Source organism: Rhopilema esculentum, chromosome 2 (genome assembly GCF_057945365.1).
Source record: "Rhopilema esculentum isolate cy_ngs chromosome 2, ASM5794536v1, whole genome shotgun sequence".
NCBI lineage: Eukaryota > Metazoa > Cnidaria > Scyphozoa > Rhizostomeae > Rhizostomatidae > Rhopilema > Rhopilema esculentum.
In genome coordinates this window covers 5,731,199-5,757,533 of record NC_142816.1, presented here as the reverse complement: position 1 = coordinate 5,757,533, position 26,335 = coordinate 5,731,199, and the positions used below count along the sequence as shown (strand labels likewise).

Here is a 26,335-nt window from a genome sequence, read left to right as displayed (position 1 = left end):
TACAACTGACAGCTGTGATGTAAACCTATTGGTCATAATTTATCCAGATGTCAATCAAACTTTTGTATCAACCAATCAAAAATTTCCTCTCAAGCAGCGGGATCTGACACTTTACCATGGCTCAACGAAACCTATGTGAACTCAAAGCTACAACTGCGTGAGGAAAATTTTGAAATGCTTGGACTTCAAATAAAGGCTTATTTTTCATAATGGCCTGGTTAAAATTCTGCCTATTTGTGTTGTTATTCGTAGAAGTGCAAAGTAGAGGAAACAGAAAGTTTTGTCCATCTGAGTGTCATTGTAAAGAGAACAAGATTGATTGCAGCCGGCTCAATTTCACCGAAATCGCTCGAGAGGTATTACGATACAATGGAACAATACGTTGTAACAAGTTGTAAGTATGGCATTGCTAATTCTAATTTACACTCTCTTGTTATAACCTGTAATTTTAACAGATCTTTACCGCAATAAGAGCACTTTTTTCAAAATGTTTCTACTCTTTGGAAAGCGCGACGAAATATTTTTGCGATTGTGGTTACACAGGTCACTCGATATTGCTGCAAAGGTTTCTGATTTCCCGTTCAATTTTGGATCGCCAGTATGTATTTGCCTATTTTTAGTCGAAATTACTTCGCCTTGGATCGGTAATAGCCCAATCTGTTGTGCCAATGCCTTTTTTGGAACAAAAGGTTTTCGATTCAATTGCCCTTTGAAATTGAAACCGTTGTCTGTGATTGTCAAGGAAAACTCGATGAAAACGGTCCAGTTTGCGTAAAGTTGACGAAGATTTGAACAAATATACAAATACTTGATTCATGAAAGATAAACCGCGGATGAATTCTGGTGTTTTGTGCAAAATTCCACAACATATTTCACGTGGACTTTCCATCAGTTGATTTAGCACCAAATTGTCATTGATAATGCGCTGTGATTCATAAAGTGTCCGGACAAAACAGAAGACTTGATAAATGCATTTCGACGCCTTTCTTTGACAATAACGCTAACGATATCCACAAACTGTTTAGATGTCTAACGAAAGGCATTCTCATTTATCGAGAATTATGTGAACCTGAGGCTGTATCTTCGAAAAACTTCCACCATCATCCATCGGAATGCGTCCGGTGCTATAATTTCCGGACACCAAGTTAAGGGGTTCATGTAAATACATGGCAGACAAGTGACATATTTTAGGAGCAATCAGAGCAGAGTTTGTTGAAATTCTTTTTTCAGGACTATTTCATGTTCGGCTACTGGCTGCATGGAACAACCACGAAATTTCTTTAATGATCTACGTAGCTAAATTTTCGTTATTTCGTTGGGTGAATTTCCCAAGCGTATTTTCAAACGGTTTAGTGTAAACACAGTGAAAGTCTTTTAAAAATTTTGGACCATCCTGTTTCTATATATAAAATACATATGACAGATCCTTTTGTGTTATGAAATGTAGCTTAGGAGGAACCGTCAGTCAATTAGAACATATTTAATCGTTACAGCACAGGCACCAATTTAATCCATCGCGGTACACAGATACGGTATACCAGATGCCACAAAATTACCTTTAAAGAAGCGGTTGTTTTCGCGTCTGCATCTTTCTCACAAAATTTCAGAACTAGCGAAGGATTTTCTCAATTTCAATTGTTATTATCTTGTGTTTGATATGGAAATCTAGAAAAAAGTGGACGTGGTATGGCCTAATTTAGACACACCCAAACTACATACATATCTTCTCAACTGGGAAAGTTACTTGCATGGAAAGCGAAATACTGTAAAGAAATGGAAATATTGATTCAGGAGAAGAAAGCATTCGAAATAGTCACTTAAGGAATTCCCTTCATAAAACAGCACTTGCCTTAACAAATCTTAATGTTGCAGGCTAAGATCTGTGACCAGGGAAATGATACTTACAGTTTATACAGGGAAATGATAAAAAAGATTGGCCCACATACAAGTTTGCCTGGCATAATAAGAGGGGAATAAGATTTAGATGTTGCTGTTTGTTGTTGATTTTCACCATGTTTGAAAGCATGTTTCTACCAGACATTAATTTATTAGGTACCCCACGAAATCTTTACCCCATATGGTGTTGCAAAACTTGTATAACCCACCATTATTATCTGTGTCTTTATAATTATAACTATCATTTCTTTTGCCCTGAAGATTGGATCCTTTTCCTCATAAAACTCCACCAAAAAACTCTGCAAGATTTTTCAAAATAGAAAAATAAAACAGTGTAAGAAATCTCTCCTTAACTGCCTAAAAAAATACCTCAAGTCTTATTGTCTCAATTTGCGATACAAAATTGGATGGCTGTAGTTTCCGATAAACATTGGTTCTGCAGTTCACATATTTCCAGCCACACGGTGCTAACACCTCCGCTGCGAAGGCGTTGAATAATGAAATGTCGTTATTGGCAAAATAAGGCTTTGTTCTCTTACCTAAAAGGGAAATTTTGTCACCAGCAACCAAGCTGCGATTTTTTAAACAATAAAGTTATAGTCATTAATCAATATTTGCCAAGTTCTGTTTTGGAGCGGTGAACAGAAGAAAGGACCGTTTTCTTCTGGCATAGTGCCAAGCTATGGCGAAGACGGTTGGAGTCAACAACGCTTCACAAAGAATTCTGCGTGTGTCAAAATAAATTGGCGACGACATTTGGTATATTTACGTTGGCTTTTGCAAAGGAAATGGCGATGAAATTTGTTTGCGATTCACCAGATCACAAGTTTTGTTGTTTGTCACAAAGAGTTTCGCCTTCGCACGATTTTTGGCCTTTGATTTCCCTTTTCAGAATCTAGACACGACTTGTTAGTAAAGCGCCCAATTTGAAAAGTATTTTGTGAAGCGCCTGATTTGAGGAAGTATTTTATTCAAACTTACAAGCTTAGAACTTCTCTTGTGGAGCTTAGAACCTACAAGAAAACAAAGTAAACAAAAGCTCTTCAGCATCCTTAATATCAAAACGAATGCGTCACCAGTCAATGCTGCATTGTGTTTAAAATTTGTCTTTTTTCGATTGGTCATCATGATCACGTTATTCATGATCAACATAATCATAATGACATGATCATAATGATTATTTTTAGTCACAACAGGTAAAATTAACAAGTTTTAGAAGGTCTGAATATATGAATTTACTGTGGGGAGCTGTGCCTTGTAAAGTTATGAGTGTATTTATCTATCATCAACAATCACAATCAATCATATAAGGTTGTCAACATGATCATGATGTATTATAAATTTTATATCTGCACTGTGGCCCTCAATCATTCTTGTGAGCTGATTCATCATCATCATCAGCATCATCATCATCATCATCGTCACCATCATCATAATCATCATCATCATCATCATCATTAATAATTCAGTTCAAAACAAATTTTATTCGCAGTGTAAATAACGCAATACATCCAAGAACATGATAGTTGTTAAAGGGGCCTGTGCAACCAGCATGCTTTTCGCGCTCGCATTTGTTTTGTTTTTCTAACTGTGTTCTTCTATGCAAGACAAAAATGGCGAGGAGAATTCAATGGGAAATTTCTCTAATCAATTTAGCGCTTCAGATTGCTTTTGACGGCTTCTATTTGATTTCATTTTGCGCGCAGCTTGTGCTAACAGCTCTTCCACCATTTTCATGGACCACGAAAATGGCCGCCTTCCCAGCTTACGCCCGCAAAGGCTACTGGTTGTCCACGCCCCTTTAAGTAGCTGTAGGGCATTGGTAAAATTTGTGGCAGCTTTTGAGCTGCATACCCCTGTTTCAGGTGATAGGGCGATTATTTGTACCATTCTTGAAAGGACTAGATGCTTTTTTGAGAAACCCTTCCCCTTAAGAAACAACTTAATTTGTTTCCAAATTTTATTGTGGGATTAAGCAACACAGGGTTGTTTTTTGTCTACCAAAAATTTAATTGTCAAGATTAACATCCAACATTCTTAGCCACTTGCTAGGCCTGCTACAATGATCAAAAGTCATCATTGAATTACCAAGCTTCTATTGGTTTTTTTATGTTAGATCATGGTTTTGCTAATTTTGCAATGCAGGCCCTTAGGCAGCTAAACTGGATTGGGGGTATGAATAGAAATATAGCTTTTTCTATACCTGCCTTACGAGATACTGTCAGATCAAGCTGCGCTTTTAAGAACTTCAAACACAATTTTTGCAAATTATTGTCTGTCCCCTGTCCCCAGTGTCTTCGGGCCTTTGCAATGTCGGAACACATGAGGGACATCATACATGCTTGGTACTAAAACCCAATACCCCTTTCAAAGTTGGCAACATTAAACTTTTGCGAGGATTTGCTAAACCTCCGAATACTCTGTCCTTTAGAATATACCTATTATAAGTAAGATCAATTTTCCATAATATCTAAAAAGATAAATAAGTAAAATTTTACATTTTCCATTAATTAAAATCAATTGTAAAATCGCCGTATGCCTGTGACGTCCGAAAGGCAACTCGAGGCGAATAAGCATTGTTTTCAAAGATCTTTTTCTTGAGAGAGCAGTTATTGTCTTGAATGCAAAATGTTGTTTGGCCACGGATCGCGTTATTCTCAAAATAGGATCATTCTATGTTTAGCAGTTCGATATTTCTGACCTCGCCAGACATCTTTTGACATCAAAGAATGCATAGCTAAAAATAAGTGACAATTGTCGTCATGTAATGGAGGAAGACGGAAGGTTAAAATTTCTCCCGGAAGTAAGTCATGTCAGCAAGCATTCAGTTAACTCGTCGCATGCAACTTTGCTTTCCGTGTTCTCAACTTTAGGAAAATATTTTTAGCATTGGCAAGCCTTATTTGATTTTTAAGGATTTGGATCGGGGCCTTTGGAAATCTACTTCCAACGCAATACGGGATCTCCTCTTTCAAGACATTCCACATCGCTTTTCCTCAAAGTGTTTTCCTCGAATTTTAAAACAAACAACGCTACAGATTTCCATTTAAATAATCACATTTCTCAGTAAGAAAACTTAGGCCGTAGGCAATGTGGTATTGTATTATGCTTCATATTTTTTCCCATTAGAATTGAAATAATTCTTTTCAACTCTTACGCCCCTAGTTCTTGTTCAATTGACACTGCTATTAAAGAGAAGATTTCTATGTTAATAATTTATATCCTATTTCATGTTATGTTGCTTTTTCGTGTTTCTTAAAAGCAGCTCTTGTTAAGTCTTAAGGACTTAGTTTAAGAAACCATCAAGAAACGCCAATCAAAGAATCCAGAAAAAAAAATTAAGAAACTGAGTACTATTGCTGACACAAGTCTCTTTAAAAAAATTGGCGTAGTTTGATTATATTGGGTTATTCTCAAGAAAATGAGAATCTGGAGAGACGAAATTTTTAACTTGAAATGCATCAGAAGAATAAATGAAGTTCCTTTACTCATTGAAGTTCCTTATAACATTAGAATTAATACAAGCTCTTAAATTCATTCTGTTTTGTTTTTACAACCAACTTTTATTTGAGGTATGATATGCCATCCATAGACCTGGGCCTTAATTTTGAGCTTTTTTGTAAACTTTCTACAGCTCTACGGCTGGAAAACACAGGTTATTCATATTCTTCGGTCTTATCCCTCCTCCACACATATAGGCGTTGGGTGCTGTCAGGGGCGTAGCTAGCGGGGGAGGTGTAGGGGGTGCGACACCCTCTCCTCCCAATTCTTCATGGATTGGTAGGATTTTAGGTGGTGCAAAAGTTCCCTGGTTTGTTGGTAAAATCGTCTACCGGTTAGTGAAAAAGCACCTAAATTTCTCTTTATCTATCTCTTCGTCGGTAAATTTTCCTACTCATGGCCCACCTTCCTCCCCTATTCCTCCCCTAGTCTGGAAGATTAACCGGAAAATTAACCCTGAGCAATACGTCGGCATTCAAGCAATACGATTGCCATGCCTTGTTTTAAATTTTCGAAAGCTTATTTATAGGGTTTGTTTCTGTTGAAGGTGCTCCCAAAGCTCCCAAAGGATAAGTTTCCAAGAGACTTTCATGTCATCCCAAGCAATTGCTAACCTATTACACCATTAAGCTAAAAGGATTAGGAATGAAAATTGAAGCTGCTCCTGAATAGAATAGTTTTAAGCTAGAATAATTTTAATGTGTTTGTGATTGGCCATCCTTGCAAATATTGATCACATGAAAGCAATACGATGCTCCCCATTAGAACAGGTTTGCACAGATTGATACATTCATGTCAAAGGGTAAAAAATGTTGATGAAAAGTGCGCCAAGATATAGGATACCGGTTCTATTTTAGCCATCTTTTTGCGTTCATTTCTCTTACCAGTGAGCGTCAGGTTTTGTGGCAAAATATATTTCTTTACCAAGTTCTCGAATTTAAATCCGGTGGTTAAAATGTGTAATCCTTTCCATATTTTTGGCTTAATCTCGGTTCCTGGACCCCATTCTTGTCTTCTAACTGCAAACAAAATGCCATATGGAAAGCCATTAAAGTGTTGATTTACATCCTCTAGATTTTCTGTTTGATTTTGCTTTAAATTCTCATGACTATCAGTCCAAGTTGTACATCTGCCTCACAACCTTTGAACTAAAAGTCAAAACTAATTAAACTCTGCTTCAAACCAAATCTTTCCTGGATCTTTCAAAGGTTCTTTCTCTGTATATGAGGCTCACCGTGAATTATCTTTCGAATTGTCAGACTAGAACATTGTTTCTCATTTCTCTTCATTAGTCTTTAAACTGAGGCACGGCGTGAGGCCAAGAGCTCTTTTGTGTTGGCTTAGGCTAGTCGAGAAAATATTATGGGTTAGGCCACTTCTTCACTGGTAGCAGACTTGTGTCCTAATTGCTAAACATTGTTATGTTTGTCCCTTTCAAAAAAGGCTTAATTGGAAAGTAAAAGACCGTTGCTTTCCCCAGAGCCTCTTCCCCCCCCCCCTCTCGGAACCATAAGTGCAAATTTTGACCTTCTAACAGTGACCCTAGCTTAGCATAAGGCTTTAAATGTATAGCAGTAACATACTGCAATAGGCAAAGAAAACGAACGTTTTTTCCATTAAAGCCCAGCATTATAGGAAATTTCGTTACCTTTTGAGTCGGGTTGAAACTCTGCAAAAGTGCCTGGTGGTGATGTCATTTCCCCAAACCCAAGGATTATAACTAGAATCGATCAATTAACAGGTTAGCTACACTCTATAATTGGACAAAACCTTTCTGATCGCCAGCAAAAAGGGATGCTTTCTAGCACTTTGAAGGCCTTAGAGCAAAAGTAACATACAGGGTATCTATCACGACCCCTGAGGCCGAGGGGTAAACCACTCTACAAAATCTCGTACACCTTTGGTGGAGATCCTATTGTTTTGTCTTAAAATCCCTAGAAATCTTCACGCTATTTGCAATAGTGAATTGCTCCTCGCCCTAGGCAGTCGTTGGATTTCTTCTTATCCAAACACAAACCATCTTCGAAACGTTGGACAAGGGGAGAGATAATAAAGAAGATATCACCCAGGATCATTTTGATCCCTGACTATGACGCTGGGTAGCAACACAAGTGGGTAACAGCACCCTGAACTCCCAGAATCATTTATCTTCCCTTGTTATTCTTACTAAAACTGAATTGAAGAAACAATAGGCTTTTCGGCAACGTCTGTTCCTTTATCCCAGGCTGGTTTGGCTACCGGACCGATATCCTTTTGACTCGCGCGGAATCTTTTAGGAATCCTACTTTGGTCCAAAGTAATCCGTAGTCAAACTTAACAATCAGTCAATACCAAACCAATGACTCTGCATGCACGTCACCATTGCTGTTTTTCTTCTATTTCCGTCCTAGATTGTATTCAAGGATTGACCCATGCAATCCAAAGCATAGTTTGGTCAAATAGGAATTGCAAAACATACTCATGACTGGGCCTATCTGAATGCAAGGCTGTGAATCACATGACATTGAAAATACCCAACTTTCTTTCAAATGCGCTCCGAGATGCATCGTTGTTTGACAGTTTTGTACTATGGTTACAGAGATTTCGAGTCATTTGGGCCCTGAGCATCGATAAAGCAAGCTATTCAGTGAATAGTTACATAAAATGTTTAGTTCATTTCTTTTGGGTCGTGATGATAGCGTTCCAACATCACAATTATCTTTAGAACATCTCAACATCAGAACTCTACCTGCTAGATTTTATTAAGACAAGACATTTGTGGCTATTTGCCATTTGCTCCATGAGTGAGAGTAACTTTCTCCAATCAAAATAGGTTCAAATGATTCCAACCTCAAGTCGTAACTTAGGAAGCAAATAACAAGACGTAGAAATATTCAATTATTTCTACATATTTTGCATGCAAAACCAAGGCCGCGTTTGTTTATATCTTTGCAAAACCAAGGCCGCTGGCTGGTGCCCAAATTTCTTTATTCTAAGAGCTCAGTAGGGTCTTCATCTTTCATCTAAGAGCTCAGTAGGGTCTTCAATCGTTGCCCCGGCGCCATAGAAGCTTTCGGTTGCTCCGTCGATGGCCTAATTCCGTGTGTGGTTTAAAGGAGGTGAAAATAATGTGTGGTTTAAAGGAGGATTGGAAATTTGTTTTTCTTGTATTATGAGAGTTCCTCATTTTATGAAAGAAGCCCCTCCGCGTCCCCTTATGTCTTTTTTGAAAACTTACCCAGAATTCCATTCATAATTTGGAATCTGTCTCCATGTTTCACGTCTCGCAGAGCACTTAATACTAAAACAACGATTTACGTAGATGAAGTGAGCAAAATTCTGGAATTTGACACATTAACCTAATTTATGTTCTTATGACAGAAAGTTTAGCCGGTTCGCATCTGTTCTCCAATTTCTTTGATTTATTTCTCCACACATGGAATAACCAGTCGAATCAAAACCTTGAAGTGTGGCAGAGCTTCTTTATAAACAGAACAGAACAGAAAACTGCCTTGATATCTCATTACGCCAAACTGGCAATCTGATAAAAGGCTCGATATCTAGTGTTTAAATAAGTGGATAAAATCATTTTCTCATTTTTAACAGAGTGGAAATTTTGTTATCATCCTAAGTTGTTATTTAATTCCATTTCCAAAGACAAGTTGAATTGAAAATGTTTCTCATTTATTAATCGCGATATGGAAAATGCATATGCGCAACTTTTTAAATTGTTTTAATAATATACAGTTAAATACCCGATTAAGGCAGATGTCTTTGTTGTTTAAAAATAGCTGCAAGATTATATCTGTTGGATACTTGGCAGGATTATCGCCTTCACTGAAGATTTTCTCAAGTTACAAAAGCCAACGCGCCCTTAAGCTTTTCCGCCAAAATGTTTTCATATCCTCACGCGAGAAGCTATTTTAAGTCCATGTTGTTTTTGTTTTCTTTCCTGTGGGTGACGACAATCGCGTGAGCGTTGTGATTTCGCGAACTTGAGCTCAAATGTTGATTTTATCTATTTTTGTAATCATGACAATCGTAATTACCCGGTATCGCAATTATATCTTAATCAAAAATCAACATATTAATCAACATAAGGGGATCAATCATTATTTTCAAAACACTTTTAAAAGCCATTCAGAGGTCGCATCACGTGGTCTGTTCTCGTATTAGCCTCGATCTGGATAAACCCTTTGGCGCAATTTCTAACTTAGTTTATGGAAAATCAAGATGATGAATATTATTTTTCAGAAATCTGGAAGGATGTGGTATCAACGGAGAAATTCCAACAGGCTTCTTGAAAAAGTTTCCAAATCTTAAGTTATTGTAAGTATAAAGATTACAAGTTATGAACTTCTAGCCTGCTTGGCCTAGCATAAGCTCTAGTAACATTTTTGTCTGCTTATAAGAAACATGCTGATGAAAAGATTGCTACATGAAATTAGTGATGCAGCAAAGTTACAAATGCCATGTGCTCAAATTGAGATATAAGCAATATACACCACATTTAGATAAATCGCTAAAACTTTGATTATAACCCCCATTATTTTGGAAGCAAATATCTAAATTTTTGAAGTTATTTATCACTGTTTGAGATTCATTTTCTTGTTTTTATAGACGACTGTCCAACAATCATCTAAGAAAGGTTCCAGATCTGACAAATTTGCCAAACTTGGACACATTGTTAGTATTGCTAGATTTGTTGGTAAAATTTTGAACAGAAAAGCTAGCTGATAAATAATTGACTATTTATCTATGAAAATACTTTCGTTTTCTGGTATATGCTTACTTTTTTTAACAAATAATTTGAAAATATACAGAGTCTCACTTGGGAAAAAAGATGGAGAGTGGTTCCAGCAATTAGCAAACCAATTAATGATAAAAGTTTGTTGTCTCATCTGTATTATTGAATTATTTAATTTGATTTTAAGAGTGTGGCAAATTACTACAGCAGAGTAATCAAAATCACAATTACACGGCAACCTATTGTTAGGTTTGCTTTTCATAATATCACAGCAATGCAACATCATAGATAAGACTTAGATATAAAGTTCCATGCCATTAATTATGTATTTTGTGTACAAATACTGCTTATTTGTCCTTACAGATTCTTGTCCTCAAACGATATTACAAAATTTGATTCAGATGCATTTCAAGGACCAAGAAAGCTCAAATACTTGTATGTGTTCAGCCATTTTTCAAAATATTATTTATTTCTTTATCTGCAGCCCAATTTTTCTAAACCTGCAATTTTTCCTTTCTGAGAACTTTATTTAAGAAATGTTTGACCTGAGACTCTTTGGATTACAGCATGTTTCCCTGGAAGCCATGGCTCTGAATTTCCATAGGACATTGCCTCTTTTACGATTTTGAACAAATAATGTACTGAGGGCTGAAGAGGCGATTGGTCCCCCTAGGCTAATATCCAATATCAAAGGCTAAAGAAAGGACTGCTTTGTGGGAACTTAATTTAAATCATGTTAATTCAAAACTCTGGTGCCTTTTTCTCATCAAACTGCTCTGAAGAAGTCAGAAGATGTGTCTCTTGGGTGCAACAACACATCAATGACATTTGATATGAATGTAACTGTAAACATGCAAAAAAGTAGCAACCTTACTGAACATTTGACTCAGCATAAAATGTTTATAGGTAAACACAAATCTTTACACTAGTTTGTTTGTCAAGGAAGGTTTTTTGTGTTGGAGATTTGCATTGAACAATTCTTTATTGTTTGTACCTAGAATTTTTCACCAAAGAATCAGCAACATGATTATGTAATCTCACTATACCTGATGGTTTTGTAATGTTCTTCCTTTGCAGATATTTAGATAGAAATGGAATTGTGGCTGTACCATCTGCTGCCCTGTATCCTCTGAAAAGACTCCAAACATTGTAAGTTTATTTGTACTTAGATCACCAGAAACCAATAAATGAAAGTACTGCACTTCCTTTTCAGGAAACCCAATCCAGCAGTTATCTGTCTCGAAGCTCAATTTGTGCTTTAAATCACATGCATAAGAGTATATTGCTGAAAATCTTATATTGTGGCCACCTTCAATTTCAAAGAGACACAAGTGGAGAAATGCAAACAATAATTTTGATAGTATCAACATTTTACAAGCATTTTATATTTTAGGAAAGGGATTATTGTATTTGAGAGGGAGTGAGACATTCATTTTAAAGTTCTTGCACATTTATGTATCACAAAATTAGCCCATATCTGTGATAGAAAATGTAAAATTTCAACAAAATGCATCAAAGTTGCTTGATGACCACGTTGAATTTAAAAGCAGCAGCACAGAGCAATCCTTTTATACCCATCATAGCATGTGAAGCCTTTTGAAAATAATATCCATATGTGAAATAGGATATCACATTTATATACTGGTAAATTATCTTTATGAATTAAGATAAACTCTAGGTAGCTTTTTCTCTGCATTCCTCCAGGTCATTGAAGGGAAACAGAATTAAGAAAGTGAAAAGCAGATCATTTTATGGACTTAAAAAGCTTTATCGATTGTAAGTTGATATTTGTCCACATACACATTCTGGACTTAACTGTAAGTGATTTATTTATCTTCTTTTCTGATGTTTTGCCTTTTCAATGTCTGTTTAGGAATTTGGACTCCAATCACATTAAGAAAGTTGCAATAAGAGCTTTTCACGGCCTACTGTCTCTACGAGCATTGTAAGTTTTAATTAAATTGACTTTGTTTTGGTTTTGGACAATTTCACATGTCTAATAGATAGTCACACACTCACACACTCTTTGTATGTGAAATCAAATAGATAGTCCTGATTTATCTGTTATCTATCCCATGAGTTAATTAAGAGAATATCATAAATAAAATTAGTTCACTAATATCTCTAATTGAAATATAGATACCTTCATCAGTTATCAGAAATGGGTTGTAATGGCCATAGTTAAAGATACTTTTATTTTCAAACTTGCCTGAGGAATTTGTATATACAAGTGTTGATTTTATTCTTACTTTAACCAGGGCAAGAGGGATGATAAATTGTGTCTTTATTAACTAAACAGTTATTGTTCTCATTCTCCCCAACAGTAGCTAGGTCTTGAGTTTGAATTGAGTTTCAATGTTCTTGGCATAAACTCACAACAGAGTTTCAATGCTGTTATATTTATATGTTTTCTTCGACCTAAAATAGTACATATATACTGACATCTATCAAATATATATATTTAGAAAATTGAATGGAAATGCAATCAAAGTTTTAAAGGATGGTTGTTTTGCTGGACTGTCTTCATTAACAACATTGTGAGTGGCATCAACATTTACAGTTTCAGAATTCATCTTTTCAAGGTCTTTGCTTTATTTAAAGGTAATGTGTCCCGCTAAAGCAAGCGATTCTGCGGGGGTTTTTAGAAACATGTGATTTTTCATGTCATCTCCCCAGTCATTACGGTCGTTCTGTTTATCTATCCTGCTGCGAGGTCAGCTTCTCATGTGAGCAGTTTTGCATCGCAAGAATACTAACCAATCACAAACCGTTATTTTGATGGGTGGCTTGACAAGTTGGGTATGCGCAGTCCTTTTATATGGACACATTACCTTTAAATTTTTAGCAAAGAATCTCCTTTATGCCCAGTTTACTAAAATATGTCTTTATTTCAAAAGATTACCTTTTGAATATTTCTTTACTTTTATAGTAGTTATAGAAACTGTAAATTTCTTCCAATCCTCAACATTCTTTCACCTGCTTTACTTTTTTAGAAATCTCAGAGATAACAACCTCTCTCAGTTTCCCAAAAAAGTACTCCAAGATGTGAAGCAAGTATCAACACTGTAAGTCAGTCATATAGCATAAAATTTTTTCATTGCAGATTTTTCCAATTGTGCAAATTTCTTATATTTTTACTTTGTTTGGAAACATTGATAAATCAAACTTGAGGCATAAATTTATTTCATCATCTTGTAAATTCAATCCCTTTTTAGGGTCCTTGGCAGAAACAAGATCTCATCAATACCTCCTTTTGCATTTGATGGATTTTCCTCTCTCAAAGCTTTGTGAGTATTTTTGTATGTGTAGTGACAGTTAAATCAATGTTGAGCCTTCCTATAAACAACAGCAATCAAAGCTTTTATGAACAAGTAGAACCAGCATCCACCTGCATCAAAATTTAGACCCTTTCGTTATGGGCAACACTCAAGAGCCCCATGCTTGCAGTTATTAACCCTGTTTCATACCATCTATTGCTTATAATTTTAATGTGCTAAATTATTTCTTTCAATTATATGATCATTAATAATTTGTTGAGTTTTTTAACTCAGTGGGCATTTTTTATTGTTAAAAGGGATATTTGGAATCAAGTTCATCTGAAGACTGTGTCACATACAGCTTTCAGAAACATGGCCTCATTGTCAAAGCTGTAAGTTGAGTTTCATTCCAAGTACTCATTCTTATCACTGGTGTCTGTCTGTAATAATTGGTCCAAATCATTCCTGTGTGTGTCATGACCATGTGAAATAGATCTCCATATTGTTCTGTATTTTAATTAAGGCTATTGTATGAAAAACTTTCTTCTAAATTCAAAGCATGACACATGCAATTGGCTCTCAATAAAAATGCATGCCTTTGTTGATTGTTAGAAAAATGATGACTTTGTTTAATTAAGAGTGGTACTTAGGAATCATGAGGTATGTAATTCAACCTATGGAGTGATGAACTATTTTTCAAATTAGAAAAGTTCATTGCAACAACGGAGCAACAAAACTGACCCAGTTTCCTGATCTAAAAGGAACTCTCAAGCTGAAAGAATTGTAAGTATTATTTTGTACATTTTTTTTACAAATTTACATATATATATCAACTTTGTTATTTATCATAGACAGTGGCAGAAATTACGCAGGGTCTGAGGGAAGCTGCAAAGCTGGTGAAAAATTATTAAGAAAGCCAAAAATGGATGTAGTTAGGAAAGACTGTCCACTAAAAAGGCTCAATTTCTGCCACTGAGTTTAGATCAGATCGTTTCAGTGTTTACTGCAATGTTAATCCTGCTTATATAGCAATATAGGTGGAGTCTCTACTACATTAGGCCCCATGAACTGCTAGAGGTAGCAAATGTATGCAAACTAGCCTGTATATAACCAGAGCTTAAACGGAAGGAAGGATATCGCTTTTGTATGGAATGTTATGCCGTTTTTTTCACTTTGCAAAGTTTTGTATCATTAGGTCAAGAGTTTAGATACGTTTCCATTGTTCCTAAAGCCAACACCAGTATTTGAAACCCTTTCATAAAAAACTAGGCATTGTCTTTATCACGTTACTGTATGCTTCGTTTCCAGTTAACATCCTGATCAGTCAAACCTTTTTCTGGAGTCTTTTTGCTTATCATGTTCATCACCCTGATTCAGCATGACTTTTGTAGCTCCCTTCAAAGTATTATGCCATCAGGAATATTATTGAACCCCCAGAATAATGTAATGTTAATTTTTTAGATAACCATCATTATTATCCCTACAAATAACTGTTTCTAAAATGCTGCTTTATTCATTTTTTTCAGGGATCTCACGTACTGCAATCTTCAAGACATGCCTGCTGACTTCTGCCAAAATCGAACTCATCTGATAACACTGTATGGATATGTATACATTTTTCCAATAACAATAGTATTTGAATTTTATCCTGCCATCAATTTTATTTGCCTACTTTTGCCATCAGGATTGTAACGTAAATTCTATCACACAGTCAGATATATTTGTCTACTGTCGGACATTAATAATGAAAGGTAGTTCTATTGTAATATTCTAATCGCAACCTGTATTTATGAGGGCTTGTCGTTGTGAAATTAATAACCATCTGCCACAGATGTTCTGGCAACTAACTTTGTAATATAAATCTGACATTTGAGTTGATTGGTTGTAACGAAGTCTTAATTGGACTTCTGCTCTAAAGATATTTGTGGACCAATCTCTTCTTTATTAGAAAACTGTATATTGAATTAAATTTGAGTTGTTAGTGGTGTATATAAATTTTATGTTAATTTTGCAGAAATCTTTTATGGAACAAAATCCATACATTGCCAAAGATGCAGGCGTGCAAACATTTGAAGTTCCTGTAAGATTTGTTACTCTATGTTAAATATTAAATCAAAACTACCATTTTTTGTCCTAGAGTTGAGATGAGATCCTTTCTTTGTCCATAGATTATATAAGCAATATTATATTTTTAACGTTTCTAGCTTAATACAAATAAAATATCCAACGACTTAAGGATGATATTGTAAAATGGAAACTTCCATTGCTTTTCCTCTTCGATCCAAAATTTTATAGTATGAAAAAGCAGGTTTATATCCATTAGAAAATGTGTAATTGGATCAATGTACTTCGATTCTACCAGAAAAAGCACCCCCCCCCCCTTACTCTATCAAGCATTTCCTCATTAAAACCTTTACTGGTTTGTATGCAAGACGTATTTCTCTCATTATCTCTAGAAATCGTTTTTTCGCTACTAGCCTGTTTACACAGCTTTCTCTGTTACACTGGTTTCTCTAAAGGCTATCAGTTATCATCTAACTCCTGCACTTGAGCTGCTCATTCTTTTATAATAAGTAAATAAATGACAGAAATTCATCCTCTTTTCCAAATTTCTGTTCCATTTTTGCCATGTTTATCTCAGATCATTTAAGGTTATAAAAATTTTGTTTTGAATTTCAGTGATCTGAAGCATAATAGAATCGAATCTCTTGATGGGGCTCTTACGAATGTGAAAACGTTGATGGATCTGTAAGTTCATCTCAATCGTTTGCTGTTAATTTGAATCAGGCCTAGAATCTAACGCTAGTGATTTTTGTTGTTTTTGATTGCGACTTCTGTTTCTTTGTGACGAAAATTGGAGATATGCAGGGGAGAGAAATTTTTCGCTTGTCAGATACTTGATTCTGATCACAGACCACTGAAACAGGCTATTTATGAAAAAAACACATAAATGTGTGACTTGTCATTTGATATGTTTATCAGTGTTTTGAAGGCCTAGTTAAAGGGCCTTAAATGACAAGTCGATTTTTAAATTGTATTATAGATTTATGTGTTTATATATCTTGTATATACAACTATTTATGCAACTTTATCTTGTGAAAGATTTTTTCTCATTTGTCATTTACATAATTTTTCTACTAATCAAGAACATCAATTTTCAGGGACTTGAGTTCAAATCACATCAAACGGATCGAAAAGGATGACTTTCTTGGTTTGAAAAGGGTTGATAAACTGTAAGTGTGATTATATTTCCATAAATGTGATTATTATTTTATTTTTAAGTTAAAGGGATATATATTTTGTACAAAATTATATCAAATTGAAAAATTAAAATTGATGTAAAGTTTTGAAAGGGTTTTGAATATTATTTATTCTCTCAATTTTTGTGGGCATGGTTGGTCAAGGTGGAATATATTGTGAATTTTATTGATGTACTTATGTTTAAAATTCATATGTTTATAATCATAATTCCACACCAGTTGGAATTATGTTTAGACGATCCACGTGGCGATGTTTGAAAGAAATGAAAGCTGCTTGCAGCTAACAGATTCAAATTCAAGTCTCACAGACTAAACGTGTTCCCACGTTGACACCCAAGTTCCCTTACACCCACACAGCGTCCCTAAATAATTTGCAATTCGAAAAATTCAGTAAAGTTAGATGAAAAGTTGAGTCACGTTTTGCAACCATTGTGAAACTTCATTGTGAAAGAAATGTTTAAGGAAATGTTTCGCTTGCCAGGGCTTTAATCCAACTTCTCAGACGTAACTTATTCCCACATTGACACCCAGCAGAGAGCAGGAGATTTTCGCCAGTTTGATAACAAATATGAATCTGGTTAATTCTCAGCCGTTTTGTTCCAGCTGTGACTAATGGAAAATTTTATTCTTTTGAAGTGACCTTTCGCATAACCTTATCGAAGATATCCACCCTGGTGCGTTTGAAAGCTTCCACAAGTTGGAAGTATTGTAAGTTCTCTCGCTACATTTTAACCGTTTTTCTAATCTCTTTCTTATGTTTAATTCAAACACAGTCGTGTTATTGCAGAAACGGAACTTCTTGAATTCAGTGTCACACCCTCCGATTTATGCTTCCGGTGACCGAAAAAAGCGCTAACGATCTGCATGATGACTGCCGAGAGTAAATGCATTAGCTGAATGTCAATCTCAACACTGTCTAAGCACAGGATAGGCACATTTCATTGTTGACCTTTTCTCAATTAGCTCATATCGAGAAACCCAATATGAAATACTACACTACTATAAACTGACTATTTTTGTGTGCCAAATATAGCTTCGCTGTTAAAGTTACCTTTAACCTAGTTTATCAGCCATGGTATGACACGCAGCTCTGTGTCTTAGGTAGCTCGAAGATTTAGAGATTTTCCTCTATGCCTTTAATCAATCTGGTTTATTTTTTCTTGTGCTCTGGTTTTAAAAAAGAAAGAAAAGAGTTTCAGTATTTTTTAGCAAAATGAGCGATATTGATTTCAAATGAAGATATTGATTTCAAATGAAGATATTGATTTCAAATAAAGATGTTTATTTTATATTTGCAATGTTCAGTCACTCTGCTAAATAAAACGTGCCATTTTTAATGTTCATATTTTCCTTTCCGCTGTGACATATTTTAACATCTTTAAGCTATTTATTTGGCACCCTTAGCAAACACAAATCTAATAAATACAATTTTCCCCAATTTCATGATTTATTTAATATGATGTACAATCTCATAAGAACATGGAAAGAAATCAGTCTATTTTTGGTTCTTATCTTTGGGTGCTATTTTCCAGAAATTCAGCCTGCATGTTCTTTTTTCCTATGTTCTTGTTTGCGGGGTTTTACTGTATCTAAACTCACCCAATCAAAAGGGGCAATAAACATTTTTTAATGGGATTGACCTTTTTGATGCCCCTTCATAGGGTACCAGATTGAATTCTTTTCCTAAAGGCCAAAGATGCTCATGGTACGCCACAACCAAGCCCTTTTATTTTCCATATTGTCTTTAGGAACCTTTCGGGAGAGCGAGGGTCTAATAGTGGAACTCTTATTGTATTCTATAAAATCCTTGGAAATCCTTTTGTTTTTGTGGAATTCTCGTATGTTATTTGCAAGAGAGAACTGCCTTCGCAGAAGAGCATGCTGTGAAATTGTCTGTTCTATTTCTTACAGATCATTGGAAAGCAATAAGCTAAAGAAATTCCCGACCAATGGCCTGGAGGCACTGACTCTCATCAATACTAAGGGTAACCCTGACATGTTTGACTTCCCATCGCACAGTAAGTTACCCAAAATTAGAGCGCTCATCGTGCACTACCCGTATCATTGTTGCTATTACAGAGACAAGGAGCTTAAGGAGGAGGACTCGGTAGTTGTTAGAGGCTTGTCGCAATGGAAGTTCAATTGGCTTTGGGATAGTGGAAACGAGACTGTTTCTGATGACGATGACGAATGGCCTACGGATATTCCAGATCATGTCGAGGAGGAGGATCTAGAACCATTAGTTAATATTAACTCCACTAACGGAGATAAAAATGATCACGTGTCTATACCTGTTCTTAAGGATGATCCAATTCCGCTGAAAAAGAAGGTTGAATGTCAACCAAGACCAAACGTATTTTATCCCTGTGATAATTTGATGACGAAGCAGTGGCTGAGAATCTGCGTGTGGATCGTGTTCCTGTTGGCACTCATCGGCAACAGCGTTGTGCTTTTTGTAATTTTTGCCAATTGCTCCAAGTTTGACGTCCAGCGATTTCTGACTCTCAATCTGGCCATTGCAGATTTGTTGCTTGGCGTTTACCTCGGATTTTTAGCAGTTGTTGATATCATGACGTTTGGAAACTTTCGCGCCAAAGCTCTTGAATGGCAGTTTAGTCCACAGTGCAAAGCGGCTGGTTTCATCGCAGTTCTATCCAGCGAGTTATCCGTTTACACTCTGCTTGTCATTACAATAGAACGTTTCATAACCATTAAGTACTCTATGTATATCAACAAGCAGATGAGCGTAACCAAGGCTGTTGTTATCATGATCTTTGGCTGGGTCTTTTGCATAGCATTAGCAGTGATGCCAATACTGCAATTCAATACTGAAAATGGTGTTCTCCATTTTAGTGGCTACACAAAGTACAGTATTTGTCTTCCATTTGATGTCCCAGATGAGTCATCTATCTCTCACACGCCTTCAATTGTTTATCTTTCATTCGTTTTGGTTTTCAATATTTTCGCATTTACCATGATCGTGTTCTGTTACGTGAAAATCTTCCTCTCCGTTCGTGGTTCTGGTGCTTTCAACTCTGGTGACTCGCGTGTTGCAAAGAGAGTCGCGTTGCTTGTTTTCACCGATTTCGCATGCTGGTTTCCAATCTGCATACTTGCATTGGCGGCTATCCATGGCGCACCCCTTTTCAAAGATCTCTGGTTAGCCAAAGTGTTCACTGTTTTTGTCTTCCCCCTGAATGCCTGTGCCAATCCTTTCCTTTACGCCATATTTACCAAACAATTCCACAAAGATTGCTCTGCCATGTACCGCCAGATGAAGCAATCAGACATTCGACTATTTGATCGTCTGAACAAGAAATTGCACCCAAGTAACTGGAAACTGTCGCCAAGTTACCAGGCTTTCCGACGTGGATCATCCTGCTCGTTTCACATAGGACGACGATGCTCGACACGCGGCGATGAATTACGAATGAGCTCTCGCTCTACGTATAGAACACCGATGAACACCGATGATGAGCGAGAGCGTGACAGAGAAGATCGTTGCGATAATCGCATAGAAGAGATTCACGAGAGAGAAACATGCCTGTAGTCGGACATGTTCCACAAGTTTCCACCGTAGCAGCGCATCTCAAGAAATGAAGCACTGTCGTCACGATTCCAGAGCTACATTTGTACCATATACTGCATTCATTCGATTTATGAAGATAATCATAGTGATATAAGGATCAAATGTGGCATTTGGATCACGTGACAATAAGGCCTAACCAAGCGACAATTGCCTAATGTTAGCCCTTTCGTTGTGAAAGGGCTATTCTTGAAGTTCTTCACCGCCCAGGAGCCTTTTCCACCACCCAGGAGGCTTTTCCGCCGCCCAGGAGCCTTTTCCACCGCCCAGAGAGGCCTTATCCTCATAAATTCAAAGTTGTCGAAGTTGTTTGTATTGCCTTTTTGGTTAAATTGATACAATGTTGACATGATTTGTTGATCAGTAACATGGATAATCGCGAATTTTGCCAGAAATAAGAGAAGTTACGTGCTTCCATTGCATCAGCAAAACACAGCAAAGAATTTTTGATGACAAATGGACCGAATGGATGGATCCACCGATGGAAGAATCTTTTGCTTGTACCAGGAATTATTGTTTTTCATTTATAAGGTATTCCTTATACGATAACACTGAACCGGCTTCCATTGTTGGAAAGAACGTAATTGATATAGAAAGAGACCGGAGGATAAGCGGGATCAAGGTTTTCTCTGGATTGTCCGCAGCCAAAGAGAATAACTGTGATATTTTAATCGTCTCTAGAGAAACACTAGTCTCAGATTTGAATTTTTTGAATCTAATTATTGAAATTGCCTAGCTCCGTTATAGTGTAAAATATCTTTGTCATTGCTATTGCTAATATCTTTGGTATAAAAATCTATCGTTGCAGTTATATAATTACCAGAATATATTGTCTTTGTGTAAATATGAAATATCATATGTTATCTTATAGCCGTACTGTATATATAAGGTATTGCGACTGTTTCTAACAATAATCTTTATATTGATGTATACACGTATGTCAACACAATATCCCCCCCTCCCCAGTCTGTAACGCTGCCTCGCAAAAGCCTTATCGCCGTATTAAAACTTTTTTTCTCATGATTTTTTTAGGTGCCATTTCAAGTACTTTTTCCCCAATTCCTTATTCAAGACTATTGACTTGTATTCATTTCTGACTTTAGTCCTTTAAATAAACTTTTAAACAATTATCCTTGCCTGTCTCGGTTTTTTACATTCCCATACCAGAAAATAGGGATGGAAGACCCTCTTCCCCTATAGGGCACGTTTTTAAGATATTTTTTGTAAAATTTCTATGCTCTACTTCTTGCTAATATATAGTGTCCAGGATCTGGTTTATTTGTCAAGGGTGCCCTGACCGTTATTAACACTTTGCAGTGCTTTTACCAATTCCTGTATTGTACAGACTTGAAGATAATCAATCGTTAAATTGTGAGTTAGTTTATTTCATATTTTTTAAGAATTTAAATAATCAGATATAATTACATTACGTTTTAATTACTTGTCCCTTCTCCTTTTGGGAATTACGACTAGCAAGATGTGTAGGATGCACATAGTGAAAGTACTTGATTGTCCCATACCTTGATGACAAAAGGATGCCCCCTTTAAGGTGGGGGCGAGTTAAAGGGAGTATCCTATTCTCTACATTTTGACCACGTTTTAGTTATTCGATGATCAAATCCTTGCCTACAATGCCTTACCTACAAAGTACTTTGAGCATTCAGCGATTTGTGTTGCAGTTTATATCTTTCATTGCTTTTCAAATTAGAAATTACTAATTCCGCCCCTTCCCCCTAGAACAATGTTGATAATTTAGAGAAATATCTTAAAAGGAGCGCAAAAGTAAAGTGCTTCCTAAATTCCTAACCCGTTTCATAGTAAACCAACATTGTGCCGTGGGGAAAGGGGGATGATTGGTTTTGACTTTGCAAACTGACGTCAGTGTTCCAAGACTTTTGACAAGCATTGTAGTTTAGTCTGTTTATTTTTCCTTATTTAACAGTAGTTTGCGAACTCGAAGCGGCCGGTACAACGCGAATAACAAATTTAAAAGGTGAGACGTCACGTAAGAAAGTTTAATATCGCAGACGAAAAATGACACCACGTGACTATAATATTGCCCGATGTAAGACATCTGTTGACTGTTGGCTTTTGTATCAAATTTCTTTTTTCAAACTAAGGGCAATCTCAAAACATGTCACAAGAAGCCCAAGTGGTCTTCGTTCTAACGAGACATCATCCACGTCTTAATTGGATAAGATCTTAACTGCGTTTCAATTATTCACTTAATCGTCTTTCCTCACACATTTTCTTTTGAAAGAACCTTTTTGATAACAAATATTTGATATGTATTTTTTCAAGCTACATGTTTGTTTCTCGAAATAACCACCCAGCAGTACTCCCTCCACCCACGCATCCTCTGATTATTGCCATGCTGCCATCCAAGCTTTGTAACCTATGGCTAACAAGGATTTTATTCGACATCAAATAGAGGCTGTGTCTCCTTTGCAGTTTAATTGTGTACATAAGAGCAACTATATGATGTCTGGTAGTCAAGCCCCCAGATGAAAGTCCATGTAGCTAACGCTGCCTCAGTTACTGGTTATTCTTTATAATTTATGGTAATTGCATTTCATTTATGGGTCGGTTGTTTCTGTCCAAGTTTGTTTGTGATTTTGATGAAAGAATGGTTTCACAATTGATTGCCTGTGATTACGCGCAGCTACAGGTGTCGCAGGGTTGGAGTTACTAATCAAAGATGCGAGGTCGACAAGATGATCGTTTCTCGACTCATGTTTTCTTGATATTCGCATCAAGATATCTATAGACCCAGTGAAACATGGCTAGTGAAGTTTTCGAAGTAAATTAAACAGTAAGTACATTATTCTGATATATCTGAGAATAAAAGATTTACTCGTTAAAAGTAGCGGCTAAGACTTTTGCCGTTTTAACCTTTCGCCAGGGAAACTGTGCTTTCCTAAAACTAGATTACATAACAGTCGGTTTCTTCAAACCATATATTAAATGTCTAGCAAAGTTTTTTAATAGATAAGGGGCCAAAGAGATCACGAAAAGCCTACCCGGATTTGAAAACTTCATCCTTGTGAAACTCGGAGTAATTGCTTGACCTCCCCCCCCCCCCACCCCTCTCTTTGATAGTCTTAAATGTATCGCATTTACGCCATTGAAGTGAACGTTTAATAAAATGCCTCCAAACGTTTTTAAGCGCCATCCAATCAAAGACTTACTGATAATTGTCCCCTAGAAGTGTGTTTAACCCAACAGCGCATGTGCTAGATAGGCCTATTACTTTTTACTAGTGAGATTATTAGGGTACGCCGTAATCACCGTTTTGCAGTATCAAAAAGGAAATGATTTAAGCTGGAGAAAAACATCTAGCAACAACCATAATCATACGATTCGTTATAGAGACCCAACATTCAAATGAAATATGTTTTGAAGCAAGTATCAAAATAACAGATAAAAGTCACACCACACTTTGGGGTTTAGTGCTGGACAGTGTTAAGTTGCAACTCCGAATTTCATGCCTTATGCAAACATCGGAAGAACTAACTATATGCATGATGCCGTAAAAACACAACAAGGGCACGCTCCATGAAATTACATCGTCTCAGACTTTGCGTTAGCACCAAAACAACCATACATAATATCTGGCTTTTCCAGCTGGCTCCAAGTCTATGTTGTAATGATTTTAAAGATCACTTTGAAAAGATATGAAACTTTAAGTAAACTTTTTTGTAGGAGCGTTAGCTAAGGCAAATAGCAATAACTACTTGAAAAGGCTTTCTTTATTCGAATTCCGCAAATTTTCTGATTAAACTTTGTTATGAGAAAAATGTTTTTATTTCCTAGATGTTGGTCCACGTCAAGAAGATTACAGTTTTTCTTTTAGCATTTCATGTGATATGCGAAGGTATGAGAAGACATTTTGATGAGGTATTAGTTAGTTAAAAGTTCTATCAAGGTTGGGTGCAGCTGATAACAATTGTTTTTGATCATAATTGATGTACCTACTTCCTAGCTTTGCTTCCCCAGCAAAATTGCCCTCTAAAATCTATTTCTTTCTAAGTAAATTTTGTTTTGTATTGAACCATTTTTTATTGCTAAAGATCTTAGCAAGGATAGTTATAAACCATAAGAGTTTTTGTTTGAGTTGAGAATAAAACAACGTATCCGGCAATCGAATTGTACGCATTAGTTTATACCCAAACAATTTTCTTAAAGGTCGCTCATTGAAAGAATCGTTTCGAAAGAAGAACGCCAAGCTTGAAAGCAAAGGAGGCCATGCCTTCAGCCACAATGAACGACCAAAAAAACAGCCTGTTAAGAACGCACGCGGAAAAGGCAAAAGTTCTTTCGACTTTGAGTATGATGACGTCATATCAGAAAACGGGATGAGAGGAAGTGACCCGAAAGATTTTATGAACTTTTACAATCCAGAAACAGCACTTGAAAAATTAAAAATTAGGCCTGTAGATGACAGTCATTCGGTCAGTGTGAAAGGGCCGCATTTGAATTTTGACTACTCTTTCCGCGATACAGATCATCCTGCGCATGAGACTCGCAAAAGAGTCGATTCTTACGCTGGTGATATGATAGATGATGAAAATACTTTATCAAAGTTCATTGCACCTCCGGTCTTTGAGAATCACAAGAAGAAAGCTCACGAGGACGCAGCTACCAAGATGCTTTACGGCACACCAGAGGCGCAGAGTGCTGAGAACGCTAACACGAAAACTCTGCTAGCGAGCTTGAATTCGCTTATGTCACCATTGGGATTCTCGCGTGATGAACAAGAAAGAAATGACGAAATGGAGGGTGATCAAAGGGGAAGAAATGTTGAGTACAATGGCAAGTATAAAGTTATGAACAACAACAACGACCAAGAAGGTAGTGAGACACGTGACTATAAAAACGATGATTATAGCAGATTCTACAACGAGGATAAAAATTATGGAAAAGAGGACAAAGATGAAGATAGACATTATTTTGAAAGACATGATTATGATGATAGCGCGCGGAGATATAACGAAATTGAAGATGAAGCACGTGATAAGGATGAAGCACGAGAAGCATCTTATCATAAACAGTGGAAGGGAGATTATGATCACGATAGTGAAGATGGATATGATAACGAAAATGAGAGAAAGGCATTTGATCACGAAGGTGAGAATTATAATAATGCAGAGACGAGATCACAAGATAATCATATAGAGAGATACAGGGATGAGGAAGAACGACCAGATGGTCATTTCAATGATCGGGAGAACGAACACTACTCTAGGTATAATGAGGAAAATCATAGCGAAAGACAACAGAGTGCAGATCAGTTGGGAGGGAAGCCAATTGAGGTTGTCCAGGATGATAATGGAAAACTGCACCCAATGTCGAATGACATTTCAAAGGAGGAACTTAATAAAGAAGTTCAGCATTACGTGCATGGGCCACATGGAGATTGAAGTTAATTAGTAGCACTATCATTGAAGTGACGATGATACCAAAAAGATTGTGATGATGATTATTATGACCCCTACTTCAGTTAACTAGAGGGTTCTTGAAAATCTATAACCCTTCTCAGAAATGAACACATAGATCAGTGTTATAACCATCTTAAGGCTATCCTCGTGATGACGAACTTGCGATCATGACAATTATTATCATCACAATACAGTTTTCGAAAGTTCTGATTTACTCTGTCGTTTTAAAGTAAGGATATTACGCAAGGCATGCGAAATTCAGTTGTTTAATTGTGCTTGTGTATTTCAGGTACTTAAGAAGATGCCTTATAGTTTTAATAAAAGGTTCATTATAAATAATGTGAAACAATTCAAGTGGATTAGATAGAGGTAATTGTACTAAAGACTTCAGGATTAAGTGATTTAGATATATAGGAAGATATATAGGACATGGTTGTCAATATAAGTAGTTATTTTTGTTTTCATGTAACGTAGTTATTCAAATAGATAAGAACATATTTGATGGCATACATTACCTTAAAAGTTCATTGAACATATTCTTGAATCTCTTCTTTGCAAAATTCATAATCCAGTGGGGTTGTCCGATTTCTGAATAATGCGTGGAAATGCCGGTAACAGCATCATACGTAAAAATTTAACCTACAAAGAAGAAAGGTTCACTTCCACACTCG

General features: G+C 36.4%; 2 protein-coding genes across 4 annotated transcripts; both read left to right on the top strand.

Moving 5' to 3' along the window:
• Nucleotides 1-103: 103 nt before the first annotated feature.
• On the top strand, nt 104-21,652 carry LOC135695385 (uncharacterized). Of its 3 annotated transcripts, XM_065214457.2 has the most exons (18): nt 104-394; nt 9,631-9,705; nt 9,997-10,062; nt 10,487-10,558; nt 11,201-11,272; nt 11,828-11,899; nt 11,997-12,068; nt 12,589-12,660; nt 13,117-13,188; nt 13,339-13,410; nt 13,698-13,772; nt 14,086-14,163; nt 14,907-14,978; nt 15,395-15,460; nt 16,060-16,128; nt 16,542-16,613; nt 17,277-17,348; nt 18,552-21,652. In XM_065214457.2, exons 1-18 carry the CDS (start codon nt 210-212, stop codon nt 20,188-20,190), a joined length of 2,973 nt encoding a protein of 990 aa, XP_065070529.2. In that variant the 5' UTR covers nt 104-209; the 3' UTR covers nt 20,191-21,652. The 3 variants fall into 3 exon arrangements, with proteins under 3 accessions (XP_065070529.2, XP_065070530.2, XP_065070531.2); XM_065214458.2 differs by lacking the exon at nt 11,828-11,899; XM_065214459.2 differs by lacking the exon at nt 11,997-12,068.
• Nucleotides 21,653-21,789: 137 nt separating this feature from the next.
• LOC135695389 (uncharacterized) lies at nt 21,790-26,196 on the top strand. The gene is made up of 3 exons (XM_065214464.2): nt 21,790-23,038; nt 24,040-24,100; nt 24,412-26,196. The coding sequence occupies exons 2-3, from the start codon at nt 24,040-24,042 to the stop codon at nt 25,644-25,646; spliced, it is 1,296 nt and encodes a 431-aa protein (XP_065070536.2). The 5' UTR covers nt 21,790-23,038; the 3' UTR covers nt 25,647-26,196.
• The last annotated feature ends 139 nt before the right edge of the window (nt 26,197-26,335 follow it).

Bases quoted from the DNA above. Each gene is read 5' to 3' on its own strand.
- LOC135695385 (XM_065214457.2), top strand. From the start codon at position 210: ATGGCCTGGTTAAAATTCTGCCTATTTGTGTTGTTATTCGTAGAAGTG. The intron at 395-9,630 runs GTAAGTATGGCA...ATTATTTTTCAG, and splicing joins ACAATACGTTGTAACAAGTT to AAATCTGGAAGGATGTGGTA. The intron at 13,189-13,338 runs GTAAGTCAGTCA...ATCCCTTTTTAG, and splicing joins GTGAAGCAAGTATCAACACT to GGTCCTTGGCAGAAACAAGA.
- LOC135695389 (XM_065214464.2), top strand. From the start codon at position 24,040: ATGTTGGTCCACGTCAAGAAGATTACAGTTTTTCTTTTAGCATTTCAT. The intron at 24,101-24,411 runs GTATGAGAAGAC...ATTTTCTTAAAG, and splicing joins ATTTCATGTGATATGCGAAG to GTCGCTCATTGAAAGAATCG.